Genomic DNA, 27,202 nt, shown 5'->3' with positions numbered 1-27,202 from the left:
CTGCCCTGCCCTACTGGGGCTGCCCTGCCCTGCTGGGGCTGCTCTGCCCTGCTGGGGCTGCTCTGCCCTGCTGGGGCTGCTCTGCCCTGCTGGGGCTGCCCTGCTGGGGCTGCTCTGCCCTGCTGGGGCTGCTCTGCCCTGCTGGGGCTGCCTGAGCACCAGGGCTCAGATTGTTCTCTCACTGCTTGGGCTCAGGGCTGTGAGAACGCAGCTCTTTCTCGCCTTCTGGCAAAAGCAGATGGGGCTGGTTGGAAAAGAGGCCTGGATTTGTAGGTGACAATGTTTTGCAAAGTTAAAGTAGCCTGAGTCTTGTTACTGCTTTTTTAAGAGAATGACCAGCAGTACTGTTACATGGCTGTGATCAATTAACTCTTGTTTCTCACTGCTCTTTTTAATTATTTTGTGTTTTAATGAAGCCTGTTGGCCTCACAGCAGAGACTCAGTGCAAGCTTTGCAATGTAATGGCTGACAGAGTCCTTGGAGCAGGGCAGGAGCTGTGCTTGCACCAGTCCTGCAGGTGCCACCAGCAGTGACCCGTGGGGTCCCCAGGCAGGGTGGCCCCTGTTCCCTTGTGTCCCCGGGCAGGGGTGGCCCCTGTCCCCTTGTGTCACCGGGCAGGGGTGGCCCCTGTCCCCTTGTGTCCCCAGGCAGGGTGGCACCTGTCCCCTCGTGTCCCCGGGCAGGGGTGGCCCCTGTCCCTTCATGTCCTCGGGCAGGGGTGGCCCCTGTCCCCTTGTGTCCCCGGGCAGGGGTGGCCCCTGTCCCCTCGTGTCCCCGGGCAGGGGTGGCCCCTGTCCCCTTGTGTCCCCGGGCAGGGGTGGCCCCTGTCCCTTCATGTCCCCGGGCAGGGGTGGCCCCTGTCCCTTCATGTCCCTGGGCAGGGGTGGCCCCTGTCCCCTCGTGTCCCTGGGCAGGGGTGGCCCCTGTCCCCTCGTGTCCCTGGGCAGGGGTGGCCCCTGTCCCCTCGTGTCCCTGGGCAGGGTGGCACCTGTCCCCTTGTGTCCCAGGCAGGGTGGCCCCTGTCCCCTCATGTCCCCGGGCAGGGGTGGCCCCTGTCCCTTCATGTCCCCAGGCAGGGGTGGCCCCTGTCCCCTTGTGTCCCTGGGCAGGGGTGGCCCCTGTCCCCTTGTGTCCCCAGGCAGGGTGGCACCTGTCCCTTCGTGTCCCTGGGCAGGGGTGGCCCCTGTCCCCTCATGTCCCCGGGCAGGGGTGGCCCCTGTCCCCTCGTGTCACCGGGCAGGGGTGGCCCCTGTCCCCTCGTGTCCCTGGGCAGGGGTGGCCCCTGTCCCCTTGTGTCCCCGGGCAGGGTGGCCCCTGTCCCTTCATGTCCCCGGGCAGGGGTAGCCCCTGTTCCCTTGTGTCCCCAGGCAGGGGTGGCCCCTGTCCCTTCATGTCCTCGGGCAGGGGTGGCCCCTGTTCCCTTGTGTCCCAGGCAGGGGTGGCCCCTGTCCCCTTGTGTCCCCGGGCAGGGTGGCCCCTGTCCCCTTGTGTCCCAGGCAGGGTGGCCCCTGTCCCTTCATGTCCCCGGGCAGGGGTGGCCCCTGTCCCCTCGTGTCCCCGGGCAGGGGTGGCCCTGTCCCCACCGCAGGGGCTGTGTCTGGCACCCTGGCACCACCAGGTGTTGGAATGAGTCAGCCGGGAGCAAACACAGCTGGTTCTGCACCCTCCCCTGGGGCCACTGCACCCTGCAGGGCTGGCACTGTGGTTTGGGCTGGTTTTTCCTTAATAGCTCTAGCATTATCCCAATAGCACATCCCATCCCTTACCGAGCCAGTCTTTTGTCACCCTGTGCAGGTTTTTGTGCCAGGCTGGGGGCCTCTGCAGGGAGCCCACGGGGAGAGAGGTGGGGCAGACACAGCAGGGCCCTGGGGCTCTGAGCAGCTGCTGGGATCCCTGTGCTGGTGCTGGTGTCTCTGTGCTGGTGCTGGTGTCTCTGTGCTGGTGCTGGTGCTGTCCTGCAGCTGCTGGGATCCCTGTGCTGGTGCTGGGATCCCTGTGCTGGTGCTGGGATCCCTGTGCTGGTGCTGGGATCCCTGTGCTGGTGCTGGGATCCCTGTGCTGGTGCTGGGATCCCTGTGCTGGTGCTGGGATCCCTGTGCTGGTGCTGGGATCCCTGTGCTGGTGCTGGGATCCCTGTGCTGGTGCTGGGATCCCTGTGCTGGTGCTGGGATCCCTGTGCTGGTGCTGGGATCCCTGTGCTGGTGCTGGGATCCCTGTGCTGGTGCTGGTGTCTCTGTGCTGGTGCTGGTGTCTCCCCTGCAGCTGCTGGGATCCCTGTGCTGGCCCCAGCCCCTGCCTGCAGGCTCCAAGGCTGCAGCTCTTGAGGGCACTCATTCTTTTCTCTTTTCTCTTATTTTAATACAGTCCCAAACCAAGCGAGTGGTGTGTGAAAATGGGTGGGTGGGGAGCTTTCCTTGTCTGCTGCTGCAGACTGAGCTCCTCCCTGGCACTGCCCACGGGGCTCAGCATCACAGCCGCAGCAGTGGCAGTGTCACCCTGCCAGCGTGGCCCTCTGCTGTCCCCATCTGTCCCACGCTCCTGGGGCTGTCAGCCCAGGGAACTGCTGCTCCAGAGATCTGCAGCCCAGATGGAGCCCTGCAGTAGCAGCCTCCGGACAAAGTCTGGATCTTATCTCTTATCTGTAGGATCATCTGGGTTGGAAAAGCCCTCCAAGGCCGTCGAGTCCAACCATTCCCCAGCTCAGCCAAGGCCACCCCTGTCCCATGTCCCCAAGTGCCACATGCACGTGGCTTTGAAATCCCTACAGGGATGGGGACTCCACCACTGCCCTGGGCAGCTGTGACAGGGATTGACAGAGCTTTATGTAAAGAAATTTTCTGTGCTGTCCAGCCTGAGGCCGTTCCCTCTGCTCCTGTCCCTGTTCCCTGGAGCACAGCCCGACCCCCCCGGCTGTCCCCTCCTGTCAGGAGCTGTGCAGAGCCACAAGGGCCCCCCTGAGCCTCCTTTGCTCCAGGCTCAGCCCCTTCCCAGCTCCCTCAGCCTCTCCTGGGGCTCCAGCCCCTTCCCAGCTCCATTCCCTGCCCTGGACACGCTTGTAAATTAAGGTGGTTTAATATCTCTCGGACATCTAGCATTAACCAGAGCAGTGAGCTGGGCAGTGTTTCAGTTTATAAAAATTCCAGTAGATAGGAGGTAAACAGGAGTTAGTTGTGCAGGCAAGACTTCAGCTGGCATAAGTAAATGTAAAAACTGCTGCCATGTCTCGCTGAAGGAGGCCAGGAGCACAGTTAGAGGAACCAGCCTAGTTTTTGCTTGCACTTGTTATGGAATACCAGCAGATGAAGAGATGCTCTAGGGCAGGAGGCTGAGTTTGCCGTGCTGAGTGCTGAGCCCAAGGAGCTGGCCCTCAGCGTGGCTGTCCCTGTCAGGGGCACAGGCTGCCTGGGTCAGCAGCTGGAAGAGCACCAAGCTGTTTGCAAAGTTTGAGCCCAGTGGAGAGGAGATCTTTGGGTTTTTTTCTGTTTTGGATCCCTGTGTTCTTTTATTAACGATTCTCCATGTTCCCAGTTACTTGTACGTGTGGGTTATTTGGACAATTGAGCAGTGCTGGTCAGCAAATGAACTGGTGTAGTTTTGTTCCGGTCCTTACTCATAAATTCTGCAATGTTTGTGTCTCTAAACTTTCCTGCAGCCCAGCTGTTCTGTTTTCACGGCGCTCTTTGGTTCCCTGAAATGTCCTCAGCCGGACATTAGCTTGCCTTTCAGAATGTATTTTCCCTTCGAGATGCAGTAATTACCCGGGAAATGGCTTCCAGAGCCCTGACTGTTGTGTGGCTCCCTGGAAATCTCCAGCTCCGCGGGCTGTGTCGCCTAGCTCATGCAGTCCGTCAGGCTGTCGGGGATCAGAGCTGTCACCCCGTGTGTCCCCGGGCCTCGGGACAGCCTGGTCCTGCACCAGAGGCAACAAACAAACAAAGACACCATCCTGACCTTTCCTTCCTCATTTTTTTCCCACTAGACGGCCCCTGTAAAAGGCTGTCGATGCCCCTGTGTGTTCTGAGGGCTTCTGCTGCCTTTTAATGTGCTTTGTCTTTTGGTCCTGCACCCTCCTGCACCCATCTGCTTTGCTCCCTGCACAAAAAGGCTTTTGTCCTGGGTATGCCCTGACACCCAAACACAGTTCCAGAGCCTCCAGCCTCTTTGGTAATTTGTTTTCAAACACAGTAGTCCTGGGAGCCTTAAAGGTTTTAAACTCATGATCTTAAACCTGTTACTCAAAGTCAAGATTTTTTTGCTTTCAGTGGCTTTACTGCTTGAGAAGAGGCTCATTTATCTAGAGGGCGTGGTTCACACTCAGATACGTTTTGATATTTTGTGCAAATTGAAATCCTTTCCAAAGGAAGGATGAGCAAACCTCATTATTCTCTGCTCTGGTTGCTCTCAGCAGCAGCAGCAGCAGCAGCAGCAGCAGTCTGACACAGCAGTTCCTCCCTCTAGCCCCACACCCTCGAGCAGGAAAGTGACCTTTTATTGTGCTCCAGCCTGCTCTGGCAGTGGCCATTGCTCATGAGTCTGCAAGGTCCCTGTGGCTGTGGTGCCGGAAAGGGTTAACACAGCAGCACTGCATCCTGCACAGGGTGCTGGAAAGGATTAACACAGGAGGGCTTCGTGTGTCAGTCCCTCCAAGCAGGTGGGATGTGCCCCGTGTCCTGCCCAGAGCAGGGTGATCAGTGCCCCATGTCCCCTGCTCACAGCAGGGTGATCAGTGCCCCATGTCCCCTGCCCAGAGCAGGGTGATCAGTGCCCCATGTCCCCTGCCCAGAGCAGAGTGATCAGTGCCCCATGTCCCCTGCTCACAGCAGGGTGATCAGTGCCCCATGTCCCCTGCTCACAGCAGGGTGATCAGTGCCCCATGTCCCCTGCTCACAGCAGAGTGATCAGTGCCCCATGTCCCCTGCCCAGAGCAGAGTGATCAGTGCCCCATGTCCCCTGCTCACAGCAGAGTGATCAGTGCCCCATGTCCCCTGCCCAGAGCAGAGTGATCAGTGCCCCATGTCCCCTGCCCAGAGCAGGCTGATCAGTGCCCCATGTCCTGCCCAGAGCAGGGTGATCAGTGCCCCATGTCCCCTGCTCACAGCAGGGTGATCAGTGCCCCATGTCCTGCCCAGAGCAGGGTGATCAGTGCCCCATGTCCCCTGCCCAGAGCAGAGTGATCAGTGCCCCATGTCCCCTGCTCACAGCAGGGTGATCAGTGCCCCATGTCCCCTGCCCAGAGCAGAGTGATCAGTGCCCCATGTCCCCTGCTCACAGCAGGGTGATCAGTGCCCCATGTCCCCTGCCCAGAGCAGAGTGATCAGTGCCCCATGTCCCCTGCCCAGAGCAGGGTGATCAGTGCCCCATGTCCCCTGCCCAGAGCAGGGTGATCAGTGCCCCATGTCCCCTGCCCAGAGCAGGGTGATCAGTGCCCCATGTCCCCTGCTCACAGCAGGGTGATCAGTGCCCCATGTCCTGCCCAGAGCAGGGTGATCAGTGCCCCATGTCCCCTGCCCAGAGCAGGGTGATCAGTGCCCCATGTCCCCAGCCCAGAGCAGGGTGATCAGTGCCCCATGTCCCCTGCCCAGAGCAGGGTGATCAGTGCCCCATGTCCTGCTCACAGCAGGGTGATCAGTGCCCCATGTCCTGCTCACAGCAGGGTGATCAGTGCCCCATGTCCCCTGCTCACAGCAGGGTGATCAGTGCCCCATGTCCTGCTCACAGCAGGGTGATCAGTGCCCCATGTCCCCTGCCCAGAGCAGGGTGATCAGTGCCCCATGTCCCCTGCCCAGAGCAGGGTGATCAGTGCCCCATGTCCCCTGCTCACAGCAGGGTGATCAGTGCCCCATGTCCTGCCCAGAGCAGGGTGATCAGTGCCCCATGTCCCCTGCCCAGAGCAGAGTGATCAGTGCCCCATGTCCCCTGCCCAGAGCAGGGTGATCAGTGCCCCATGTCCCCTGCCCAGAGCAGGGTGATCAGTGCCCCATGTCCCCTGCTCACAGCAGGGTGATCAGTGCCCCATGTCCTGCCCAGAGCAGGGTGATCAGTGCCCCATGTCCCCTGCCCAGAGCAGGGTGATCAGTGCCCCATGTCCCCTGCCCAGAGCAGGGTGATCAGTGCCCCATGTCCCCTGCTGGCCCCTGGCTCTCCGTGCCCCATGTCCCCTGCTGGCTCCCGGTGACTCCAGGCTCTGTCCCTGCCCAGCTGCTGCTGGCTCCAGGCTCTGTCCCTGCCCAGCTGCCACCCTGACCCTTCTCCCTCCCTTCCTCCCGGCAGGGCCGGTGCCTGTTTGCCAGCGGCAGCCCCTTTGAGCTGGTCACTCTGAAGGATGGGAGGACCTTCAAACCAGGCCAAGGAAACAACGCTTACATCTTCCCAGGTAATGAATGGAACTGTCACCCTTTAATCTCTGAGGCTGGCCTGCCTGCACCTTTCCTTGGGTGCAGAGGCACAGTCAGCGCAGCAGCGTGCAGAGGCGTTGCCAGCATTCGAGAGCTTGGAGAAATGAGTGGCTGGATGACAGACAGTCAGTCCAGGCTGGATGTGGGGCACATGCATCCACAGTGAGCAATCCCAGCTGGATTCCACTGAGAAAACAGAAGGGTGCTGTTAAAGGCTCTGGGAGCTGCTGCTTGTTTGGAGAGGAAAGGAGAAAAGATGTTAATATGCACTTGGAGTTATGTTAATAACTCTCAGAGTTAACAGTTCTTGAAGTTGTATCTGCGCAAGGGGGGCAGAAAAGTAGTACTGGGGATGCTCCTGTGCCTTGCCCTTCCCTCCCTGAGCTGCAAAGCTCCAACCCTTCCAGCAGCCACCTGCTGTGGCCGTGGCTGCACCCATGGGTGCTAGCAGTGCTGTGAGTGTGGAGGGTGTCCCTGCCGAGGCGGGGGGTGGGACAAGGTGATCTTCAACCCGAGCCACGCCGTGGCTCTGTCGGTGTGTGCAGAAAGCTGCAGGAGGGTTTTCAGGGATTGCACTGGAGGATGGCTGGCAGCAGCTCCTTGCAGCAGGCTGCAGTTTACAGTGCACCTTTAAAGTGAAGTGTCCCTAACTGGCAGTGATTTCTCGTAGGCGTGGCTCTGGCTGTGATCCTCAGCAGCGTCAGGCACATCAGTGATAAGGTTTTCCTGGAGGCTGCCAAGGTAAGTCTGGCAGCAGAGCAGGCTGTGCTGCTGACACGGCAGGGATGGCTTGACGGGCGCCCCTCTCGAATCCTGGTGAAGCACAGTGGTTTCCTCTTTGGTTTCTGTTGGCTTGTCCCTCCGCAGTGGGAAAAAAAAAAATGTCGTTTTGACCAAACAAAGTTGTTTTTTGCCAAGAATCGGGTTCCGTTGCAGTTGTGATGAGGTAGCAAGCGTGTCCCTGTGTGAGTTACTGTGGCAGCAGGGCTGTCCCCTGCCCTGCCCTGCCCTGGGTTCTGCAGCTGGCTCTGTGGCCAGGGCTTCCTGTAGCCGTGGGGGATTCATCCCCCAGAATACCAGAGTTCATTTTGCTAAATGTTTGCAGTCAGTGCGCTGGTTCTCAGTTCCTCAGATCCTCAGTGCCTCACTCCAGTGCTTTGGGAGCACTCTGGTGCCAACAGCACTGCAGCTTGATGCTCTCAGGTCTTCTGTTATTAATCACATTTGGTAAATAAAGTCACATTAGTAAATAAAAAGTGTTTGTTTCTCTGACTCAGGCATTGGCAGAACAGTTGACAGATGAAGAGCTTGCACAAGGAAGACTTTATCCTCCACTGTCCAATATCAGGGAAGTTTCTATTTATATTGCTGTCAAGGTGAGTATGAAATATAAAATTGCACAGCAGTAAAAGTGGTTTATGTGTACATTAACCTGCTGAGTTGCACAGAATGTGACCCTTGAATATGAGGTGCTTGGGCAACACCCGGTTCTTTGTGCCTGCAATGAGAGAAATGTATCAAAATGTTCCCTTTGTTGGATGCTTCAGCTTGGCAGCCATGATGGGCCAAAATCGCTCCCCTCTGACTCCTGAAATTCAATTTAGAGATCCCAGCTAAGGCGTGTGGGGACGTAAAGACACTGAGGTGCTGAGGAGAGAAGACAAAGGACTCTGCATGATTCACTGTGAATTGAGCAAAAGCCATTTATTGTGCTTCTAAACATTGTTTATATTTACTTCTCATCTTGGCTTACACAGCCACGCATTGTTTGATTGGTAGCTCTGCTTTGTCCATGCCTCTCTTGTTTGATTGATTGATTGGTTGCTTGGTAGCTCTGATTGTCCATGCATGGTTTTGTTGGTAGCTCTGTCTGTCCATGCATGGTTTGGTTGGCAGCTCTGTCTGTCCATGCATGGTTTGGTTGGCAGCTCTGTCTGTCCATGCATGGTTTTGTTGGTAGCTCTGTCTGTCCATGCATGGTTTGGTTGGCAGCTCTGTCTGTCCATGCATGGTTTTGTTGGTAGCTCTGTCTGTCCATGCATGGTTTGGTTGGCAGCTCTGTCTGTCCATGCATGGTTTTGTTGGTAGCTCTGTCTGTCCATGCATGGTTTGGTTGGCAGCTCTGTCTGTCCATGCATGGTTTTGTTGGTAGCTCTGTCTGTCCATGCATGGTTTGGTTGGCAGCTCTGTCTGTCCATGCATGGTTTGGTTGGCAGCTCTGTCTGTCCATGCATGGTTTTGTTGGTAGCTCTGTCTGTCCATGCATGGTTTGGTTGGCAGCTCTGTCTGTCCATGCATGGTTTTGTTGGTAGCTCTGTCTGTCCATGCATGGTTTGGTTGGCAGCTCTGTCTGTCCATGCATGGTTTTGTTGGTAGCTCTGTTTGTCCATGCATGGTTTGGTTGGTAGCTCTGTCTGTCCATGCATGGTTTCATTATTAGCTCTGTCTGTCCATGCATGGTTTTGTTGGTAGCTCTGTTTGTCCATGCATGGTTTGGTTGGCAGCTCTGTCTGTCCATGCATGGTTTCATTATTAGCTCTGTCTGTCCATGCATGGTTTTGTTGGTAGCTCTGTCTGTCCATGCATGGTTTGGTTGGCAGCTCTGTCTGTCCATGCATGGTTTCATTATTAGCTCTGTCTGTCCATGCATGGTTTCATTATTAGCTCTGTTTGTCCATGCATGGTTTAGTTGGCAGCTCTGTTTGTCCATGCATTGTTTGGTTGGCAGCTCTGCTTTGCTCATGCATTGTTTCATTGGTAGCTCTGTTTGTCCATGCATTGTTTCATTATTAGCTCTGTCTGTCCATGCGTTGTTTGGTTGGCAGCTCTGCTTTGCCCACGAGACAAGCAGGCATCTTTTTATTAATCTAACTGCTAGAAGCTGTGAGCACCATTTACTCGGGCTGACACCCCTTGCCTGTGAGCAGCTTTTCTGCCTCTCCTCTGTGCTTGCCCATGCCCTTGTCGTGCGCAGGATGCCCCCTGTCTGGCAGAGGAGCTGTTCCTTCGCAGCGCGCGTTTCCCGGCCGTGCCTGGCGGTGCATGCGCTGCCGCAGGCTCCGAGCCGCGCTGTCCCCCCTCCCCAGGTGATGGAGTTCCTGTACGCCAACAACATGGCCTTCCACTACCCCGAGCCGGCCGACAAGAACCGCTACATCCGCTCCAAGGTGTGGAGCTACGAGTACGAGTCCTTCATGCCGGACGTGTACGACTGGCCCGAGTCCAAGGTGCACTGACCAGCCCCGCGCCCGCTCGCAGGCAGCGCCGCCACTCTGCAGGGATCCCCTCCCTCCCTCCCTCCCTCCCTCCTCAGACCAACTCTAATCATGATCTTTGACTCCTCTAATTTATTTGCGCTCATTTCGTTGCCTTTTTTTTGTTGTTGTTGTTGTTGTTGTTTTTTCCCCCCTTACGCCCTGTTTTTCACCTGATTTCTCCCAAGTACCTGATAAACTGTACGGATAATGGCATCTGCCACAGGGATGAGAGAGCCCTCCAAAATTAATTTAAACAATAGCATTGCATTTATGGCTTAGAGCCAGCACCACACCGAAGAATTCCATTAATGATATTTCAGCTACATGCATTTGATGATAAACTGTAGCTCTCTCATCACTGCTGATATCCAGAATTACTTATTTCTGCCTTTAATAATCAGTCTTCTAATTGTCCTAGTGTTGTCACACTGCATTAGCTGTGACATCAAGGGAGACCACTTGTCCTAGAAAAAGCAAAAGGGCACTTAAAGACAACTTAGAGAGTCTGATGGGCCTTCTGTTTTGTTTAATGTTTAAAGACTCCCATGTCCAGACATCCTTGTGGCATTGTCTGCTGTTTCCTTGAGGAGCAGCGAGATGTTCATGTGTGGGGTCTGCAGCAAGTTTGCAGCTTTGTTTTCATCACTCTGTGAAATCTGTTCTCAGGAAAAATGTAAGCTAGTTCAAATTGTCCTTGGGAAGCCTGAAAATAATACTGATCACTTAATTGCTTTTAAAAACAAAGCCGTGCTGTCAAAGAATAAATTTTATTGTGTAGAGGTAGGACCTGAGGTAATTTATGGAACTCTTTTTAGAGATTTTACTAGGAGATTTTAAGCAATGGACTGCAAAATTATTTACCAAAGGAACTTTACTTAATTTTTTAAAATTTTTTCAAGTTTCTGTTTTATTTAAGCCAGGTTGTTTTCTCCCTTGTTCTCAGAACAAGACTCGCGTGTGATGTTTTGTGACGCTGCTGACTCGAGGGCTCCAAAGTGGCCTCAGCTGGAGGCAGCAGCCCGTAGGCAGGGCTGGTTCCAGGTGCCGGCAGGGCTGGAGCAGGAGTGCTGGCAGGCAGCTGCTCACACCAGTGAGTCTGCTGCACGCTCCCTGAGGCCCCGGTCCCACCCGCCCTGTCAGTGTGAGCACCAAAAGGTGCAGTGCTGCAAGCCCTGCTCTGATCGCTCCAGCTTCCTGCCCTTACAGGCCCGGTTTGTCAGAGTCCCTGCGTGACAGCAGAAGTTCCCAGCTCAGCTTTTCCTTGCCAGGGCAGTGCTGCACCTTTGCTGCAGGTGCCGCAGTGTACACTCCCCCAGTTGCCTTGGGGCGAGGCCCAAGGGCCCTGGTCACGGCACAGGGACAGGCACAGGCCCCGCGTGTGCTCCCTGCCCTGAGAGCAGCCGCCTGCCAGGAGCAGAAACAAAGACACCAGGCTGCTCCAGTTTGCTGCAGCAAGGCAGGAGAAGGGCAGGGGTAAATAAACAGGTGGATGTGCCAGCAGTGCTGCACTGGCAGACATCATCCAAAGAGATAAAGCAGAGCTTGCTCAGGATATTTACCCATGGCAAGCACTGCTCTCGTATCCTCAGTTACAAAGGAAAATGCAGTCTCCGCAGAACAGGCCAGAACAGAGCAGGGAAAATGGCCCCAGTACCCCCTCGGGCACCTACAGCCTGATCTCTGGCTCTAAAACTGTATTCACACAAAGAACAGTAAACTTTGGGAAGGTGCTGCCTGTGTGGGCAAAGAAGACTGATTATATAAACGCAGAAAAGAGTGATGTGGGGAAAAAACTGTGGTGTTCAAGCTGTGGTAAAGTGTTGTGTGGTGGGGCTCGAAGTGCTTCACTGCTGAGCGCTGAGATGCACAGGAGCTTGCACTTGCAGGTGAATGTACAAAAGACACCAACACACACACAGACATAGGATGTTTTTACAAAGAGTGCTTTTTTCATCTATTTTTGCTATTGCCTTGTTTGTATCGTATTTAAATTAGTGATCTTACTGAAAAAGAAATTATTTATTCAATGTATGAATTATTTTTTGCCTTCTGAAAGTCCAGCTCTATCTGAATCCTGTTGCACTGTGCCAGTGGAGTTCTGCATCACTGGATTCCGGAGTGCTGGGAACACACAGCTTCCTCCCTCCTGCCAGCAGCCAGTTAGGCAGATGAGTGACAAAACCCCCAAAACGCACCCATCCCATGTCCCTTCAGGCTGACTGTTTGTTCCCAAGGATTGCAGCTGCTGTCCATAGCCAGTGGCCCTTCTCGATGGCGCTCAGGAAAAGCTGCGGCTTGGGGAGGCAGCAGGGCCCTGCTTTGGGCAGGAGCGGTCCCGGTCCCAGAGGGAGGAGCCCCTGCCCGGTCGGGCTCGGGAGGACGCTGCCCTGAGCAGCCCCTGCCCGTGCTGGCACCGCCTGCCTCCCCGCTGTCCCGCCCGGCACCGCTCAGACCCGGCCGGCAGCGGGATTCCCCAAGCACAAACGCTTCCGCGCAGGGATCCTGCCGGGAATGCCGCTGCAGAGGTGAGGGAGCAGCAGTCCCTAGCAGAGCTGCGGGCCCGTCAGGAGCAGGAGCAGCCCCGGGCTGTGCTGGCGGCGCGGCTGGCTCTGTCCCCTGTCCCGGCTGGGAGGTGCCGGCCAGCCCTGAGCCAGCACGGCCTCCTGGGCTCCGTGTGCCAGGCTCTGGGCATCCCCTGCAGCTTGCAGCGCGGACACGGTGGGGCTTGCCCTTCCACGTGCAGCCATTGTTTCCTGTTGGCAACAGGTAACCGGTCAGCTCACAGAGTTTTAAGTCCATTTCACTCTCTCTTTCATCTTCTCCAGAAGTAATTTTTTTTCACACATAGGATTTTGAGATACATAGATTCATGTTCAGTTTTCCTTCAGGTACAATTAATCCTTGAACTAATTGCAACTGCTAATCTTGCTGGCTAGTAAGGAACCAGTTTCCTTTTTCATATTCTACTTAACACGATTTTTTCTGTTTGCTGGTTTATTCAGAATATTTACTGGTCTTTATCTGTACAGAAAATTCTCTTAGACAGTATGCAAAGGGAAACAGGTGTCACCAGGATGCATTTTGTCATGTTACATAGTGTAAGTTAAAAAAATACGTCACCTAAAGGACCACCAGTGTTGTAGCTTGTCACACAGCCCCTGTGACTTGCCCTCCAAATGATTTTGTAAAAGACTGTCTTCCATGTCTCCTTGGGGTATGCAGAACCCTTCTGAGAGGATCAGGAGCTTGGGTGAGGTCAGTCTTCCAGGATTTGTCCAATCCTTGCTTCCCTAAAATCAGCAGGAGCAGGACTGAGCCTCTTGGCAGCAAGCTGTAGGAGCTTTTGGGGAGAGTAAAGCTGTCTGATGAAGCACAGCCTTTCTTCATAAAATAGCTGTGGTTTTCTTCAAAGGTGTTGCAGAGGTTTGTGTGTTCCTGAAGCCTCTGCCCAGCTGCCAACGTGACATGTAGAAGGACATTAAAATGTTGTCTGATACATTTTAAACCCCCCCAGAGGGATGCGTGGCACAAGTTCTCGGTTACATTTGTGGACAGTGATGCATCCTGATCCGTTGTGTTCGTTTTCCAAGCTTCAAACCAAGTGACACTTTACCTGCAGAGTGGTGTGTAACAGGTTTCCTGTGGTCGGTGCGTGTCTTCCTCTTGTACTGTTGTTTCCAGCACGCTGTTTTACGGGGATAAAGTAACTCTGTCACACTCCTCTGGTAGTACCTGCCAAGATGAACGATACACCTTTTAGTTTCTCGTTAGCAGCCCTCCCCTCCGTGGTGACTGTTCCTGTGGGAGAGTGGGGATCACTATTGTACAGCTCCCACCCAGGTTTCAGTTCAGCTGACTCCAGCCCCGGCAGTCCCGGCTGGTTTTGCTTGGCTGCAGAGGGGCACAGCCGCAGAGCTGTCTGCAGCTCTCAGGTCAGTGCGAGAGCAGCCAGGGCTGCAGTCTCGCTGCAGTGCTTCCAGCTGGATGAGCCACTGTCCTTTCTGTTCTCGGGACGATCCAAGCGCTGCCCCGTTCCGTAGCAGCCACGGGCGGCGGGCAGGGACTGGTGTTGCACAGGAGGAGGAAACCCAGAGCAAAGCTCTGCTGCACTGGCCTGGCAGCTGAATTTGGGCAAAGCCGCTCAGCTGCTGCTGCTGCTGAAGGCACATCTGGCTCGCTGTGCGTGGGCCTGCCTGCCCTGCCTGCTCCCGTGGGACGACCCAGCAGAGCTCCGAGCGCTTCCCCCGTGCCTCCCGCTCTCCGTGGGGATGGCAGGACTCACCCGGGCCCCAGGGGCCGCGGCTGCAGCTGGAGGAGCAGGTTCTGTCACCGTGTCCTGCTGGTGCTGCAGCAGCCCCGAGCTGGCTGGTGACGCTCCCCAAACCCGTGGGGCTGGCGCCAGGCTGAGCTCAGCTCTCCACCTACCATCGGCTTCGGCTCATCCGCTCTTCAGCCAGATCCTTCCTGACGGGAATGAAAATACTCTTAGGACTAAAGATGGCTGCCTCATCAACAAAACAGCAAAATAACCTGCATTTATTTCTATCTTAAACATATCTACCTTATGCAAATCAATGTCAGCCTGCTGGGGCGCTTGTGAGAACAGTTTCCAGCCTGATCTGTGCGGGGTTGGCTGTGCCTGGGAGGGTCATTGCTCAGCTGAAACTAAAACTGTATGTAAAATGTGAAGTGGTTGGGGTTTCTTCCTACTTTATAACGTTGTAACTCTATTGAAATGTGTGTTCTAGTCTTCTATTTTCTTAGTAAAATGCATTCCCTTTGCCTAAGTCGTACCTGATGTTTTTTATTCTGAGGAAAAAAAAAAATACCAAAAATGCTGGATCTGTTCAGGACTGGGAAAAGTCCCTTTGCCAAAGGGCTCTGTAAATTTTTGCTTGTGATGATCTTTAAGGTCTTTTCCTAGAATCATGCAATCAAAAGATGGTTTGAGTTGGAAGGGAACCTAAACAACCATCCCGTTCCACCCCTGCCATGGTCAGGGGCACCTTCCACTGTCCCAAGCTGCTCCAAGCCCCATCCAGCCTGGCCTGGGACACTGCCAGGGATCCAGGGGCAGCCACAGCTGCTCTGGGCACCCTGGGCCAGGGCCTGCCCACCCTCCCAGCCAGCAATTCGTAATTGCCAAGAGCCCAAAATCTGTGCCTGCCCTCTGGCAGTGGGAGCCATGGCCTGGGTGCTGTCCCTGCAGGCCTTGTCCCCAGTCCCTGTGCAGCTCTCCCGGAGCCCCTGGAGGCCCTGGCAGGGGCTCTGAGGTGTCCCTGGAGCTTCTCTTGTGCAGCTCAACAGCCCCAGCTGTGCCAGGCTGGCTCCAGAGCAGAGGGGCTCCAGCCCTGGCAGCAGCTCCGTGGCCTCCTCTGCACTGGCTGCAGCAGCTCCAGCTCCTTGTGCTGCTGGAGCCAGGGCTGGGGCAGCTCTGCAGGTGGGCTCTCACCTGAGCCCAGGGGCACAGGGGCAGGATCCCCCCTGCCCTGCTGCCCACGCTGGGGCTCAGCCCGGGCAGGGCTGTGCTCCTGCAGCCCTGGGAGCCCGGCGGCCCCAGCAGTGCCAGCCCCGCACTCAGCGCTGCCTCCCCTCCACGTCTCCTCACCAGCACAAGCAAACTCCCCAAAAAGGGGACTTGGAAAAGGTGTTTCAGAACTAGAACGTTGCACCTTCCTGCCTTCCTGGTGTTGAGCTGCCCTTTGAATACAGAACAGAATGGAAAAAGATGTGCAAAGTACCTCGTCCCCTGGAAAATACAATCTATTTTTGCTGAATACCGGGGATTTTGGCAAGGTGCTGTCACAGCCACTCCAATAAGAACCAAGAAAAATGGGAATTTAAAAAAATTGTTATATTGCCTGGGCTGATCGCTCCGCGAGGGCAACAGGGCAGGAGGTTCAGGCTGGGGCAGGTCCAGCTCTCACCCCCAGCCCCCCCAGCTCCTTCTCTCAGGGCTGCTCCCTCTGCTCAGCCCCAGCCCGGGTTCATCCCGGCGTTGCCCGGACCCGGTGCAGCTCCAGCACTCGTTCCTGCCGACACAGTCGGTGCGAGGGCGCGATCCGCCCCGCGCTCCCTCGGCCGCAGGGCGGGCTCTCCTCACGGCCCGCCCGCCCCGCCTGGCGCCGCCCGCCCGAGAGGTAAGGCCGGAACCGGGCCCGGGCTGGAACCGGGACCAGGCCGGGGGCCGGGGCTGGGTCGGGAGCGGGGCCGGGCCCCCTCAGCCCATCCCGGTGTCCCCGCCGGCCCCACCGCGTGTCCGGAGCACCGAGCCCGGGCCGGGAGCGCGGGCGGAGCCGGGGGCGGCTGAGGGGAGCTCGGCCCGGGATGCCGAAAGGGAGAGCTCGGAGCCCGGCAAGGCCTCCAGGGGCTCCAGCAGAGCTGCACAGGGACTGGGGACAAGGCCTGCAGGGACAGCACCCAGGCAATGGCTCCCACTGCCAGAGGGCAGGCACAGATTTTGGGCTCTTGGCAATTAGGAATTGCTGGCTGGGAGGGTGGGCAGGCCCTGGCCCAGGGTGCCCAGAGCAGCTGTGGCTGCCCCTGGATCCCTGGCAGTGTCCCAGGCCAGGCTGGATGGGGCTTGGAGCAGCCTGGGACAGTGGAAGGTGTCCCTGCCCATGGCAGGGGGTTGGAATAAAAGTATTTTCAATACAAATATTTTCAAGTATTTCCTTCCAGCCCAAACCATTCAATTCTTGTATGATCCAATGATTTTACACAGAGGAAAAGGAAAATGCAAATAGTTGCATTTGCAAAGTGTTTATTTCTGCATTTGGTCTGAGATAGACATGAATCATGGCTCTCCCCGAGCCCCCCCGGTCAGGTCCCACCTTGGCGTGCTTGGGACGACCCTGCAAGCCCACCTGGGAAGAGAGCACTTTCTTCTGGAATTCCAGAATCCTGGAATGGTTTGGGATAGAGGGTCCTCAGAGCCCACCCAGCGCCACCCCTGCCATGTGCAGGGACACCTTCCACTGTCCCAGGCTGCTCCAAGCCCCATCCAGCCTGGCCCTGGGCATTGCCAGGGATCCAGGGGCAGCCACAGCTGCTCTGGGCACCCTGGGCCAGGGCCTGCCCACCCTCCCAGGGAACAAAAACTGGGAGGCTGTGGAAACTCATCTAAAAACAACTGATCTTGAGAAATTATTTTGAAAGCTATCTGAAGATATTAAGGCGCCCGGAGTTTTAAATCCTTCTGAAAAGAAGGCAGGAGCAAATTCTGGGAGGACTGGGGCTGGAGGAATCCCACTCCATGAGGTGGGAGAGCAGTGGGCTGTCCATGTGGGCCCTGCCAGGCTCCTCCTGCAGGCACCCTCACGGACACATCCACAGCTGGGCACAGGTATTTGGGGCGAAGCAGGTGCTCCCTGCCTGTGCCCGCGGGTCACCCCTGCCTCTCTGAAGTTGCTCTGGGGGAAGTGATCCTTCCCCCTCTGCATCTCCGGGCTGCCCGCTCCCGAAATCCGGGAATGGCGTTTAAACGTCAGCAGGGACTGCTGGGTGAAACTCATCCTGAAATGCTCCTAGAGGGAACACTTGCACAGGAAAACTCAACATTTAAGTGGAGCTCAGAGGAAATAAATTATTTATTCATTTATTGGGTGGGGTTAGAGCTTAGAGTTGTTCCAACTGGATAGGGCTGTTTTCTCTGGGAATCCACACAGGTCTTGTGCTTGGGCTGTGTGTTTGCAATCTTCCAGGACATAAGAAGGAAATCTCTGCTTTTAAATAATGTGTTGTCTGAAAGTGATATCCTGCTCTAGGCAGGTTTTACTTTTATGTTTTAAGGGAAAGGGAATTTTATCCTCACACTGAACTGTGGAGGATGCCTTCACTTCAAACAAAAATGTTTGTTGGTTTCCCTGCACAAATGCATCAAATCACAGAATATCCCAAGTCGTAAGGGACTCCCAGGGATCCCCCAGCCCAGCTCCTGCCCTGCCCCAGCAATCCCACCCTGAGCATCCCTGGCAGTGCTGTCCAAAGGCTCCTGGAGCTCTGGCAGCCTCGGGGCCGTGCCCATTCCCTGGGGAGCCTGGGCAGTGCCAGCACCCTCTGGGGAAGAGCCTTTCCCTGATACCCAGCCTAAACCTCCTGGAACAGCTCCAGTCGTGCCCTGGGAGCTGTTCCTGTCCCAGAGCCTGGCACACGTGTTCTGTGTTCCAGCAGGCACCTGGTGTGTGCTCCGTGTCCCAGCAGGTACCTGGTGTGTGTTCTGTGTCCCAGCAGGCACCTGCTCTGTGTTCCGTGTTCCAGCAGGCACCTGGTGTGTGCTCCGTGTCCCAGCAGGTACCTGGTGTGTGTTCTGTGTCCCAACAGGCACCTGCTCTGTGTTCCAACAGGCACCTGATGTGTGTTCTGTGTTCAAACAGGCACCTGCTCGGTGTTCTGTGTCCCAACAGGCACCTGCTCTGTGTTCCAACAGGCACCTGATGTGTGTTCTGTGTTCAAACAGGCACCTGCTCGGTGTTCTGTGTCCCAACAGGCACCTGCTCTGTGTTCCAACAGGCACCTGATGTGTGTTCTGTGTTCAAACAGGCACCTGCTCTGTGTTCTGTGTCCCAACAGGCACCTGCTCTGTGTTCCGTGTTCAAACAGGCACCTGGTGTGTGTTCTGTGTTCCAGCAGGCACCTGGTGTGTGCTCCGTGTCCCAGCAGGTACCTGGTGTGTGTTCTGTGTTCCAGCAGGCACCTGGTGTGTGTTCTGTGTTCCAGCAGGCACCTGATGTGTGTTCTGTGTTCAAACAGGCACCTGCTCTGTGTTCCAACAGGCACCTGATGTGTGTTCTGTGTTCAAACAGGCACCTGCTCTGTGTTCTGTGTCCCAGCAGGCAGCCGCTCTGTGCTCAGTGGCTCCGTGCTCCGTGTCCCAGCAGGCAGCCGCTCCGTGCTCCGTGTCCCAGCAGGCAGCCGCTCTGTGCTCAGTGCCTCCGTGCTCCGTGTCCCAGCAGGCAGCCGCTCCGTGCTCCCGGTGCCGCCCTCCCGGGATGTCTCTGGATGTCACCTTCCTGGGCACGGGCGCGGCCTTCCCGAGCCCGTCCCGCGGGGCCTCGGCGCTGGTGCTGCGCAGGGCAGGGCAGTGCTGGCTCTTCGACTGCGGCGAGGGGACGCAGACACAGCTCATGAAGAGCCACCTGCGAGCAGGTCTGTGCCCTGAGGGCAGGGGCAGCTTCGGGAGGTGCCACCGCGCAGCCCGGGGTGCGGCAGCCGGGGCAGGGCAGGGCAGGCTGGGCTGGGCTGGGCTGGGCTGGGCTGGGCTGGGCTGGGCTGGGCTGGGCTGGGCAGGGCTGGGCTGGGCAGGGCTGGGCTGGGCTGAGCTGGGCTGGGCAGGGCTGGGCTGGGCTGGGCAGAGCTGGGCTGGGCTGGGCTGGGCAGGGCTGGGCTGGGCTGGGCAGGGCTGGGCTGGGCTGGGCTGGGCTGGGCTGGGCAGGGCTGGGCTGGGCTGGGCTGGGCTGGGCTGGGCTGGGCAGGGCTGGGCTGGGCTGGGCTGGGCTGGGCTGGGCTGGGCTGGGCTGGGCTGAGCTGGGCTGGGCAGGGCAGGGCTGGGCTGGGCTGGGCTGGGCTGGGCTGGGCTGGGCTGGGCTGGGCTGGGCTGGGCAGGGCTGGGCTGGGCTGGGCTGGGCTGGGCTGGGCTGGGCTGGGCAGGGCTGGGCTGGGCTGAGCTGGGCTGGGCAGGGCTGGGCAGGGCAGGGCTGAGCTGGGCTGGGCTGGGCAGGGCTGGGCTGGGCTGGGCTGGGCAGGGCTGGGCTGGGCTGAGCTGGGCTGGGCAGGGCTGGGCAGGGCAGGGCTGAGCTGGGCTGGGCTGGGCTGGGCTGGGCAGGGCTGGGCTGGGCAGGGCTGGGCTGGGCAGGGCTGGGCTGGGCTGGGCTGGGCAGGGCTGGGCTGGGCTGGGCTGGGCAGGGCTGGGCTGGGCTGGGCTGGGCTGGGCTGGGCTGGCAGGGCTGGGCTGGGCAGGGCTGGGCTGGGCTGGGCTGGGCAGGGCTGGGCTGGGCTGGGCTGGGCAGGGCAGGGCAGAGCTGGGCAGGGCAGGGCAGGGAGCGCCGGCGGGGCTGCCTTGGGTGGGGCGGCCCGACCTGCTCCGCAGCCATCTCTGGCCGCCCCCGGGCCCGACCTGCCCAGCAGCCGTCTCTGCCCCCCTCGGCACAGAGCTGCCTCCCGCAGACAATCGGAATTAATTAATTCATCGCCCTCGGCAATGTCGAGCGGCTTGAAACAGGAACGGTTTGGTTGTTGTTTGTCTGGAGGCAGCTCTAGACAAACCTGCGGTGAGCCTTCCTGTGGGTAAATGTCCCTCTTCAAGCGAGGCTGTGTGTGTTGGGGGTAACTTTCACCTTTTGGCAAACGAATCAGGAATAAAGCTCACCTCACTGCCACAGCCGCTGTGCTTCCACAGTCCTCAGTGGCCAGAGCTGACTTCTCTCCCCCAAAGAATGAAGATGAATTGTCAGTTACAAACAGAAATACAACCTTCTGCTCCTCCAAAACCCATCAGGGAATTTAATGTCAGGTAGATGGAGTAACTTCTATGAAATTCTTTACTGAAATCACCTTAAAACAAAAGAAGGGGACTCTGTCATTCCTGTGGCTCAGTCCCAGCAGGTGCTGGAGGGATTGCCTGGCTGTGTGGAGATGGGAGTTCAGCCTGGTTAAAGACCCTCATGTGTCTGCCACGAGAGAGTTCTGGGCGCTTCTGACCCAGCGAGGGCAGGACCCAGCTGGGGCCAGCAGCCCAGGCACCAGAGAAAGCCCAGATATGTACAGAGCAATTTTTTCTCTTGTGTCAAACAAACCAGTCAGCAACGGCGTGGTTACTGCCACTTAAAAAACTCTGAAATCAAAACTGCATGCTGGTTTGGTTTTGGTTATTTTTGATTTTGTTCGTTTCATGGGCTAGGAGGAGCAGCACAAATTCCTCATTGTGTTCCTCGTTAGTCGGCAGATTTTCTGTAAGATTTAAGCTCAAATGTTTCCCAGCACTTCCTTGCATTTCACATGGCAGATGTCACCAGCCAGGCCCATTCCACGCTTGTGGAATGCTTGGCCTAGAAGGAGCTAAACCTTGCGTCTCTGCAGCCTCTCCTTGGCCTGTCAGGCCAAAATCTTCCTTGTGTGGAAGGGATGAGGAAAGAAACCCCTTTTGGGTTAGGATTTGTCGGTTAAGCGCTGGTTTTAATTTCCCTCCTCGCTTGTTTCAAACATCTTGCCAAACGGCGATCCTTTCTGAGTGCTTACATTGTTTATTTTCCTGTCTTTTCCTGGCTTTGTCTTTCCCTCTTCTGTCCAACAGCCAAAATTACCAAGATTTTCATCACTCACCTTCACGGCGACCACATTTTTGGACTTCCTGGGCTGCTGTGCACGCTCAGCCTCCAGAGGAGCCCCGACGCCAGCGTGGCACCCATTGATATTTACGGGCCCCTGGGACTGCGGAGCTTCCTCTGGAGGAGCCTGGAGCTGTCCCACTCCGAGCCCCTGCTGCCCTACAGCGTGCACGAGCTGGTCCCCACGCAGGACCAGTGTCCTGACGGTGAATTCCGGGACTTTTCTGGCCTGGACCGAGGCGAGGCGCTTGCCCAGGCGCCTCCGGGGACAGTTGTGCACCTGGATCCAGAAACAGACTCGTACTTGCTGCTGGAGGATGAGGAGCTGTCTGTGAGAGCGTTCCGCCTCTTCCACCGCGTGCCCTCCTTCGGCTTCGTGATGGAAGAGAAGCCCCGGCCCGGGAAGCTCAAAGTGCACATACTGCAGGAGCTTGGTAGCTACTTTGACTTATTTTTCCTCTTTTTTACTTCTTTTATGGCCACCTTCCTGTGTGTCCTAGCAAACCCGAGCAGCTGTCTCTCTCCGTAGCCTGTTTTAACTCAATTTTCTGTTTTCTGTCTGGCACCTGGCCTCCACGTTGCGCTCTGAACTGGTGTGTGACGCTGGTGCCAGGGAATGCCACAGACCGCTCTCATGCTGGCAACAGCTGACAGGTTCAGGTGCCAAAGCTTAAACAGCTCAGCGTGGCTTTCAGGAAAACATATGGCCAGTGTATTTGCATGATTTCCTTGACTTTATTACGAGCAATATAACTGGGGTTTTCTGATAGAGTTTCCCTGAGCAGTTTCCCTGTGGCTGCCCCATCCCTGGAAGTGTCCATCCCTGGGACAGTGGAGGGTGTCCCTGCCCATAGCAGGATGAACTCAGAGGTGCCCTACAACCCAAGCTATTCTAGGATTCCATTATTTTCTTCAAACACGCTTCCTCCTAAGGCTACAAGCTCTTGATTTGTACGAAAAATCCGAAATATAGATAGACCTTTATACCGAGGCTGTGTTTTTTTCCCGGCGAGCCAGCTCTCCGCCCAGCACACCTCGAGGGGTGTATTTTAAAGCTGACGCTGCAGCAACAGCACTGCGGGTGCAGCACTGAGGGGCTGTTTTGCCTTTCCCTGCCAGGAGTCCCGCCCGGGCCGCTGTACGGGGAGCTGAAGCGCGGCCGCGCCGTGGAGCTGAGCAGCGGCGCCAGGGTGCTGCCGCGGGACGTGCTGTCGCTGCCCGTGCCCGGCAGGAAGGTCTGCGTCCTGGGCGACTGCTCGGGGCCCGTGGGGCCGGGCGCGCTGCGGCTCTGCGGGCAGGCTGACCTGCTGGTGCACGAGGCCACGCTGGCCGACGGCCTGCAGGACGCGGCGCGCCAGCGCGGGCACAGCACCCCCGGCCAGGCCGCGCGCTTCGCCGCCGAGTGCCGCGCCAGGAGGCTGGTGCTGACCCACTTCAGCCAGCGCTACCCGCCCGGCGGCCACCGCCACCGCCGCCTGCAGAGCCAGGCCAAGACCGCCACGGCGGGACACCAGGTGACGCTGGCCGAGGACCTCATGACCATCGAGATCCCAGTGAAAAACAAAGACGAGGACTTTGCGACCACGGAGCTCCCAGTGAAACAGTGAAAAACAAGGACTTCATCATGAGATCCCAGTGAAACAGTGAAAAACAAGGACTTCATCATGAGATCCCAGTGAAACAGTGAAAAACAAGGACTTCATCATGAGATCCCAGTGAAACAGTGAAAAACAAGCACTTCATCATGAGATCCCAGTGAAACAGTGAAAAACAAGCACTTCATCATGAGATCCCAGTGAAACAGTGAAAAACAAGGACTTTGTGACCACAGAGATCCCAATGAAACAGTGAAAAACGAGGACTTTGTGACCATAGAGATCCCAATGAAACAGTGAAAAACGAGGACTTTGTGACCATAGAGATCCCAATGAAACAGTGAAAAACGAGGACTTTGTGACCATAGAGATCCCAATGAAACAGTGAAAAACGAGGACTTTGTGACCATAGAGATCCCAATGAAACAGTGAAAAACGAGGACTTTGTGACCATAGAGATCCCAATGAAACAGTGAAAAACGAGGACTTTGTGACCATAGAGATCCCAATGAAACAGTGAAAAACGAGGACTTTGTGACCATAGAGATCCCAATGAAACAGTGAAAAACGAGGACTTTGTGACCATAGAGATCCCAATGAAACAGTGAAAAACGAGGACTTTGTGACCATAGAGATCCCAATGAAACAGTGAAAAACAAGGACTTTGTGACCATAGAGATCCCAATGAAACAGTGAAAACTCGGGATTTGTGACCATAGAGATCCCAATGAAACAGTGAAAAACGAGGACTTTGTGACCACAGAGATCCCAATGAAACAGTGAAAACTCAGGATTTGTGACCATAGAGATCCCAATGAAACAGTGAAAACTCAGGATTTGTGACCACAGAGATCCCAATGAAACAGTGAAAACTCAGGATTTGTGACCATAGAGATCCCAATGAAACAGTGAAAAACGAGGACTTCACAACAAGATGCCAGTGAAACAGTGACAGACGAGGCCTTTGTGGCCACAGGGTGGGAGTGACTGGGGGCGTTGCCGGGCTCAGGGGCAGGAGCTCTCCTCGTTCCACGCCTGCAGGTGAAGTTTTCTCATAAACGAATAGAGTTTAGGCCTCCTGTCGGAAGGGAGTTTACAGCCCAATCCATCCGAAGCTGCGGAGCATCAGCGCCGCGTTTTCACGGCCAGTAGCGTTTGCGAAGCGCGCTCTGGCAGTCCCCAGGCAGGCGGCAGGCGCTCCTCATTAAAGCGTCCCTCCCATGCACTTGAAGGATAAATTATCCCGACGGAGGCACGTTTGTGTCTGCAGAAAGGCCCCTCTGGGGAATGTCCCCTGCGCCTGCTCTGCCTGTCCCTGCCGTGGCTTTACTCCCTCCCTGAAGGGACGCACAGAGCCTGCTTCCCTCCCCTGTCCTCCCCACCTCAAACCGCAAGCTGGGCCTTCCCAAATTTTAGCTGAATTTGCTGATCTGAAGCTGTGAGGAATTTTGAATTGAGACAGGAATTGTTTTTGATGATGTGGTTTATTTTTTTACCTCTTACGTAAATAAGAAAGGTGAGTTCAGCTCACATCTTCATAGCACGGCTCACAAGGTCACAAGACTTCTAGTTACAAAACCTGTTAAAGATTTATTAGCTAATTAAACACTGTCATCAAGAACTTAATCTTAAATATTTTGTCTTATAGATTCATGCTACAGTGTAAGTTTTTTTAGTTAACTATATTATAACACACAAACAGCACTGTGTTTTAACATTCTTAATTACTTTTATAACTACCTTTTTTTCTATATCTTAAGTTTTAAAACTAAAGTTTCCTTTACTTAGCCTAATGAGTGTCTGCTTTAAACTATAAATCCACATTCTCCCTTCTAAGTTAAGTGAGTTTCTAAAGTTAAGTTCTAAACACTTAAGTTTAGAAACCTTTTCCAAAACCTCAACTCAAATCCCGTGTTTAATTCTAAACTTTAACTTACCCAACAATTCTAAAACTTTTCTAAACTTTATTCTAAAAATTCCAAACTTTAACAAACCCAAAATCCTAAAGATTTCCTACATTTCAAACTCCAACACAAAGCAGAGCCAGTGCTCTTGAGGAGCCTGCCCTGAGTTTCCCCTGGCAGCTGGGAACCCCCAAAGCCTGGTCTGAGTGCAGAGCCTGTGCTGATTCCTGGGCTGAAATGCAGCAAAGCCAGAGAGGAGCAGGGGTGACGTTCCCTGGTGGGTGTGAGTGCAGAGCCTGTGCTGATTCCTGGGGCTGAAATGCAGCAAAGCCAGGGACAGGAGCAGGGGTGACGTTCCCTGGTGGGTCTGAGTGCAGAGCCTGTGCTGATTCCTGGGGCTGAAACGCAGCAAAGCCAGGGACAGGAGCAGGGGTGACGTTCCCTGGTGGGTCTGAGTGCAGAGCCTGTGCTGATTCCTGGGCTGAAACGCAGCAAAGCCAGGGACAGGAGCAGGGGTGACGTTCCCTGGTGGGTGTGAGTGCAGAGCCTGTGCTGATTCCTGGGGCTGAAACGCAGCAAAGCCAGGGACAGGAGCAGGGGTGACGTTCCCTGGTGGGTGTGAGTGCAGAGCCTGTGCTGATTCCTGGGGCTGAAACGCAGCAAAGCCAGGGACAGGAGCAGGGGTGACGTTCCCTGGTGGGTGTGAGTGCAGAGCCTGTGCTGATTCCTGGGCTGAAACGCAGCAAAGCCAGGGACAGGAGCAGGGGTGACGTTCCCTGCTCTCTGGCCACACGGAGCAAGGTGAGATCCAGGGGCTGTCCCCACCCTGCACAGCCTCTGTCTTGCCTGTGCTGACAGTAAATCAGAACTGAATCACACCAACATCCACGTTTGGGATTCAAACGTGCTGCAGATGTGGAGGGATTTGTTGCTGGCTGGGGGCAAATTACAAATGAGTACAAATTATGGACAAATTGGGGACAAATTACAAATGACTGTACAAATTACGGACGAGACTGAATTGCTAGAAACGCCTCTTGAGCTGTTTTGTTTTCTAATATCGGTCTCATTACATAGTTGTGACAACGAAAAGATGCTATTAGCTCACATTTTAGGTAGCAAACTGAAAATGTTACAACTCACTTTAAAAGTTTTGTGACCAATCCCACAAAGCAAAAGCACATGGACAGTAGTTCCATCCAATCACCATAAGCACAGGTACCTTTGATTAAACACTGCCTGCTTATTTCAAACACAATACCTGCTTGTAAGCCTTAAAACACAATGCCCAAAGCTCCATTATTAAGCTTAGAACTTCCTAATATCTCACTAAATACACTTTTCTGCAACTTGAAGAGTTATTCTAGAGAAGCGTTAGCACACAAACCATTGTTCTATTTGTCCTTTCTTTTTTACTTCTTACATAATTTTTCTGCTGACCAATCTCATGGCTGCTGCTTAGCTCTGATCACAGTTCTGCTGTCTCTGAGGCCTGCCTTTTGCAGCTTTCCCAAAACCCTCTGATTTTATAGATTCCCGCAGGATTCTTTGGTTTCTTGGAGCAATGATGCCGGGAGGAGTGGCGGGCGTGGGGAACGTGAAACTCGCCGATCTCTCTGGTGTTGCCCCAGAAATGCTGCGTGCAGCAGGCAGAGTCTGCGGGTCGTGCCGACCTGTTCCGTCTGCCCTCAAGCTGCGCTTCCTTTTCTCTGACAGGAACAGTGTCCCGTGCGCAGGCCGTGGTGCCACAGCCGGTTTTGGGCGCTCAGGAGCCGAGCGCGCTCCAGCTGCGCTGGGTTCCACACAGGGGCAGAGCAGCGTTGTTGTCCTGACCCACTCTGCTCGCTGGAATACCCAAACCCCCCGCTTTTACACCTGTTTATCCACAGCTGTGACTGGCAGCTCAGGGCCCGGCTTCAGGGCTTTGATGTAGGATGCGAATCCGGGCTCAGAAGGGGTGATTTTGGGTAAAGGGCAGCGGGGGCAGAGCGCATCACACGGCAGCATCAGGCCAGGGTAATTAATGGGTAATGGGTCTGGGGATTGGCTGCACAGCTGAGACACTGGCGCCATTCTAGAGCCATTTATTCCACAGGGAGGGAAGGCTCCTTTCCCCGGCCTGGGAGGAAGAGCTGAAGGCTGCTTGGTCTGCACTCAGGGCCAGGTTGTTGCTGTGGATTTAAACCCTGACTGCTTTTGGGCACGTCAGTGAATCGGAGCGCGCTCAGTGCCGGGGCTGTGCAGAACTGCTGCACTTTCCATTCAGTGCATTCCAGCGCTTGAGAATGAGCCACAGCTGCCTCTTTTCCAGCAGACCCCTGTGCCCTTGCTCAGCCTGCTCCTCTCCCCTCAGAGTCTGGGTACAAATTCCCTCCTGATCCTGACTGCGAGTGAGACCTGAATTAAATCAACGGGAACGCTTGTGCCGGCCCCCGAGAGGTTCGGACCATCAGTTGTCTGTGTTCCCAGTGAGTTTATCTTCCCAGTTATCATCTGTGGGTTACCAGAGAGCGGAATTGCTCTGCATTCCAACAGACGTGCCCGAGGGTTTCTCCCGACAGCAGACAAGGACTCTGCTCTGCACCACGAGGGCGTCTCAACAAGTGCCGGGTGTGTAAAAGAAGAGTTTCTAAAATCATCTTTAGGCTCTGAATAACTCATTCTAAACATCCTCCTGCCTTCCTGGAAGAGTTCCTCCGGGGTTAGTTCCTCTTATTTTAGCTGTTA

At 55.7% G+C, this 27,202-nt stretch overlaps 2 protein-coding genes across 2 annotated transcripts in view; both read left to right on the top strand.

The window, feature by feature from the left end:
- The window catches only part of ME2 (malic enzyme 2), a 39,821-nt gene extending 25,382 nt beyond the window's left edge, over positions 1 to 14,439 (top strand). The window contains exons 13-16 of the mRNA XM_066569302.1: positions 6,271 to 6,373; positions 7,066 to 7,136; positions 7,673 to 7,771; positions 9,482 to 14,439. Coding sequence (XP_066425399.1) covers positions 6,271 to 6,373; positions 7,066 to 7,136; positions 7,673 to 7,771; positions 9,482 to 9,631 — 423 coding nt within the window. The 3' untranslated portion in view covers positions 9,632 to 14,439. The remainder of the gene's footprint in view (positions 1 to 6,270; positions 6,374 to 7,065; positions 7,137 to 7,672; positions 7,772 to 9,481) is intronic.
- A 1,326-nt stretch (positions 14,440 to 15,765) lies between these two features.
- ELAC1 (elaC ribonuclease Z 1) lies at positions 15,766 to 25,516 on the top strand. Its single transcript, XM_066569019.1, has 4 exons — positions 15,766 to 15,792; positions 18,604 to 18,799; positions 20,943 to 21,410; positions 22,096 to 25,516. Exons 2-4 carry the CDS (start codon positions 18,643 to 18,645, stop codon positions 22,581 to 22,583), a joined length of 1,113 nt encoding a protein of 370 aa, XP_066425116.1. The 5' UTR covers positions 15,766 to 15,792; positions 18,604 to 18,642; the 3' UTR covers positions 22,584 to 25,516.
- The last annotated feature ends 1,686 nt before the right edge of the window (positions 25,517 to 27,202 follow it).

The sequence above is a fragment of the Molothrus aeneus genome, chromosome Z (assembly GCF_037042795.1).
Source record: "Molothrus aeneus isolate 106 chromosome Z, BPBGC_Maene_1.0, whole genome shotgun sequence".
NCBI lineage: Eukaryota > Metazoa > Chordata > Aves > Passeriformes > Icteridae > Molothrus > Molothrus aeneus.
Note: the sequence above shows the minus strand (reverse complement) of the source record. Positions and strands in the feature narration are given on the sequence as shown.

Excerpts from the sequence above, each read along its gene's own strand:
- ELAC1 (XM_066569019.1), top strand. The coding sequence starts at position 18,643 with ATGTCTCTGGATGTCACCTTCCTGGGCACGGGCGCGGCCTTCCCGAGC. Across the intron at positions 18,800-20,942 it reads GAAGAGCCACCTGCGAGCAG|CCAAAATTACCAAGATTTTC; the intron begins GTCTGTGCCCTG and ends TCTGTCCAACAG. Across the intron at positions 21,411-22,095 it reads GCACATACTGCAGGAGCTTG|GAGTCCCGCCCGGGCCGCTG; the intron begins GTAGCTACTTTG and ends TTTCCCTGCCAG.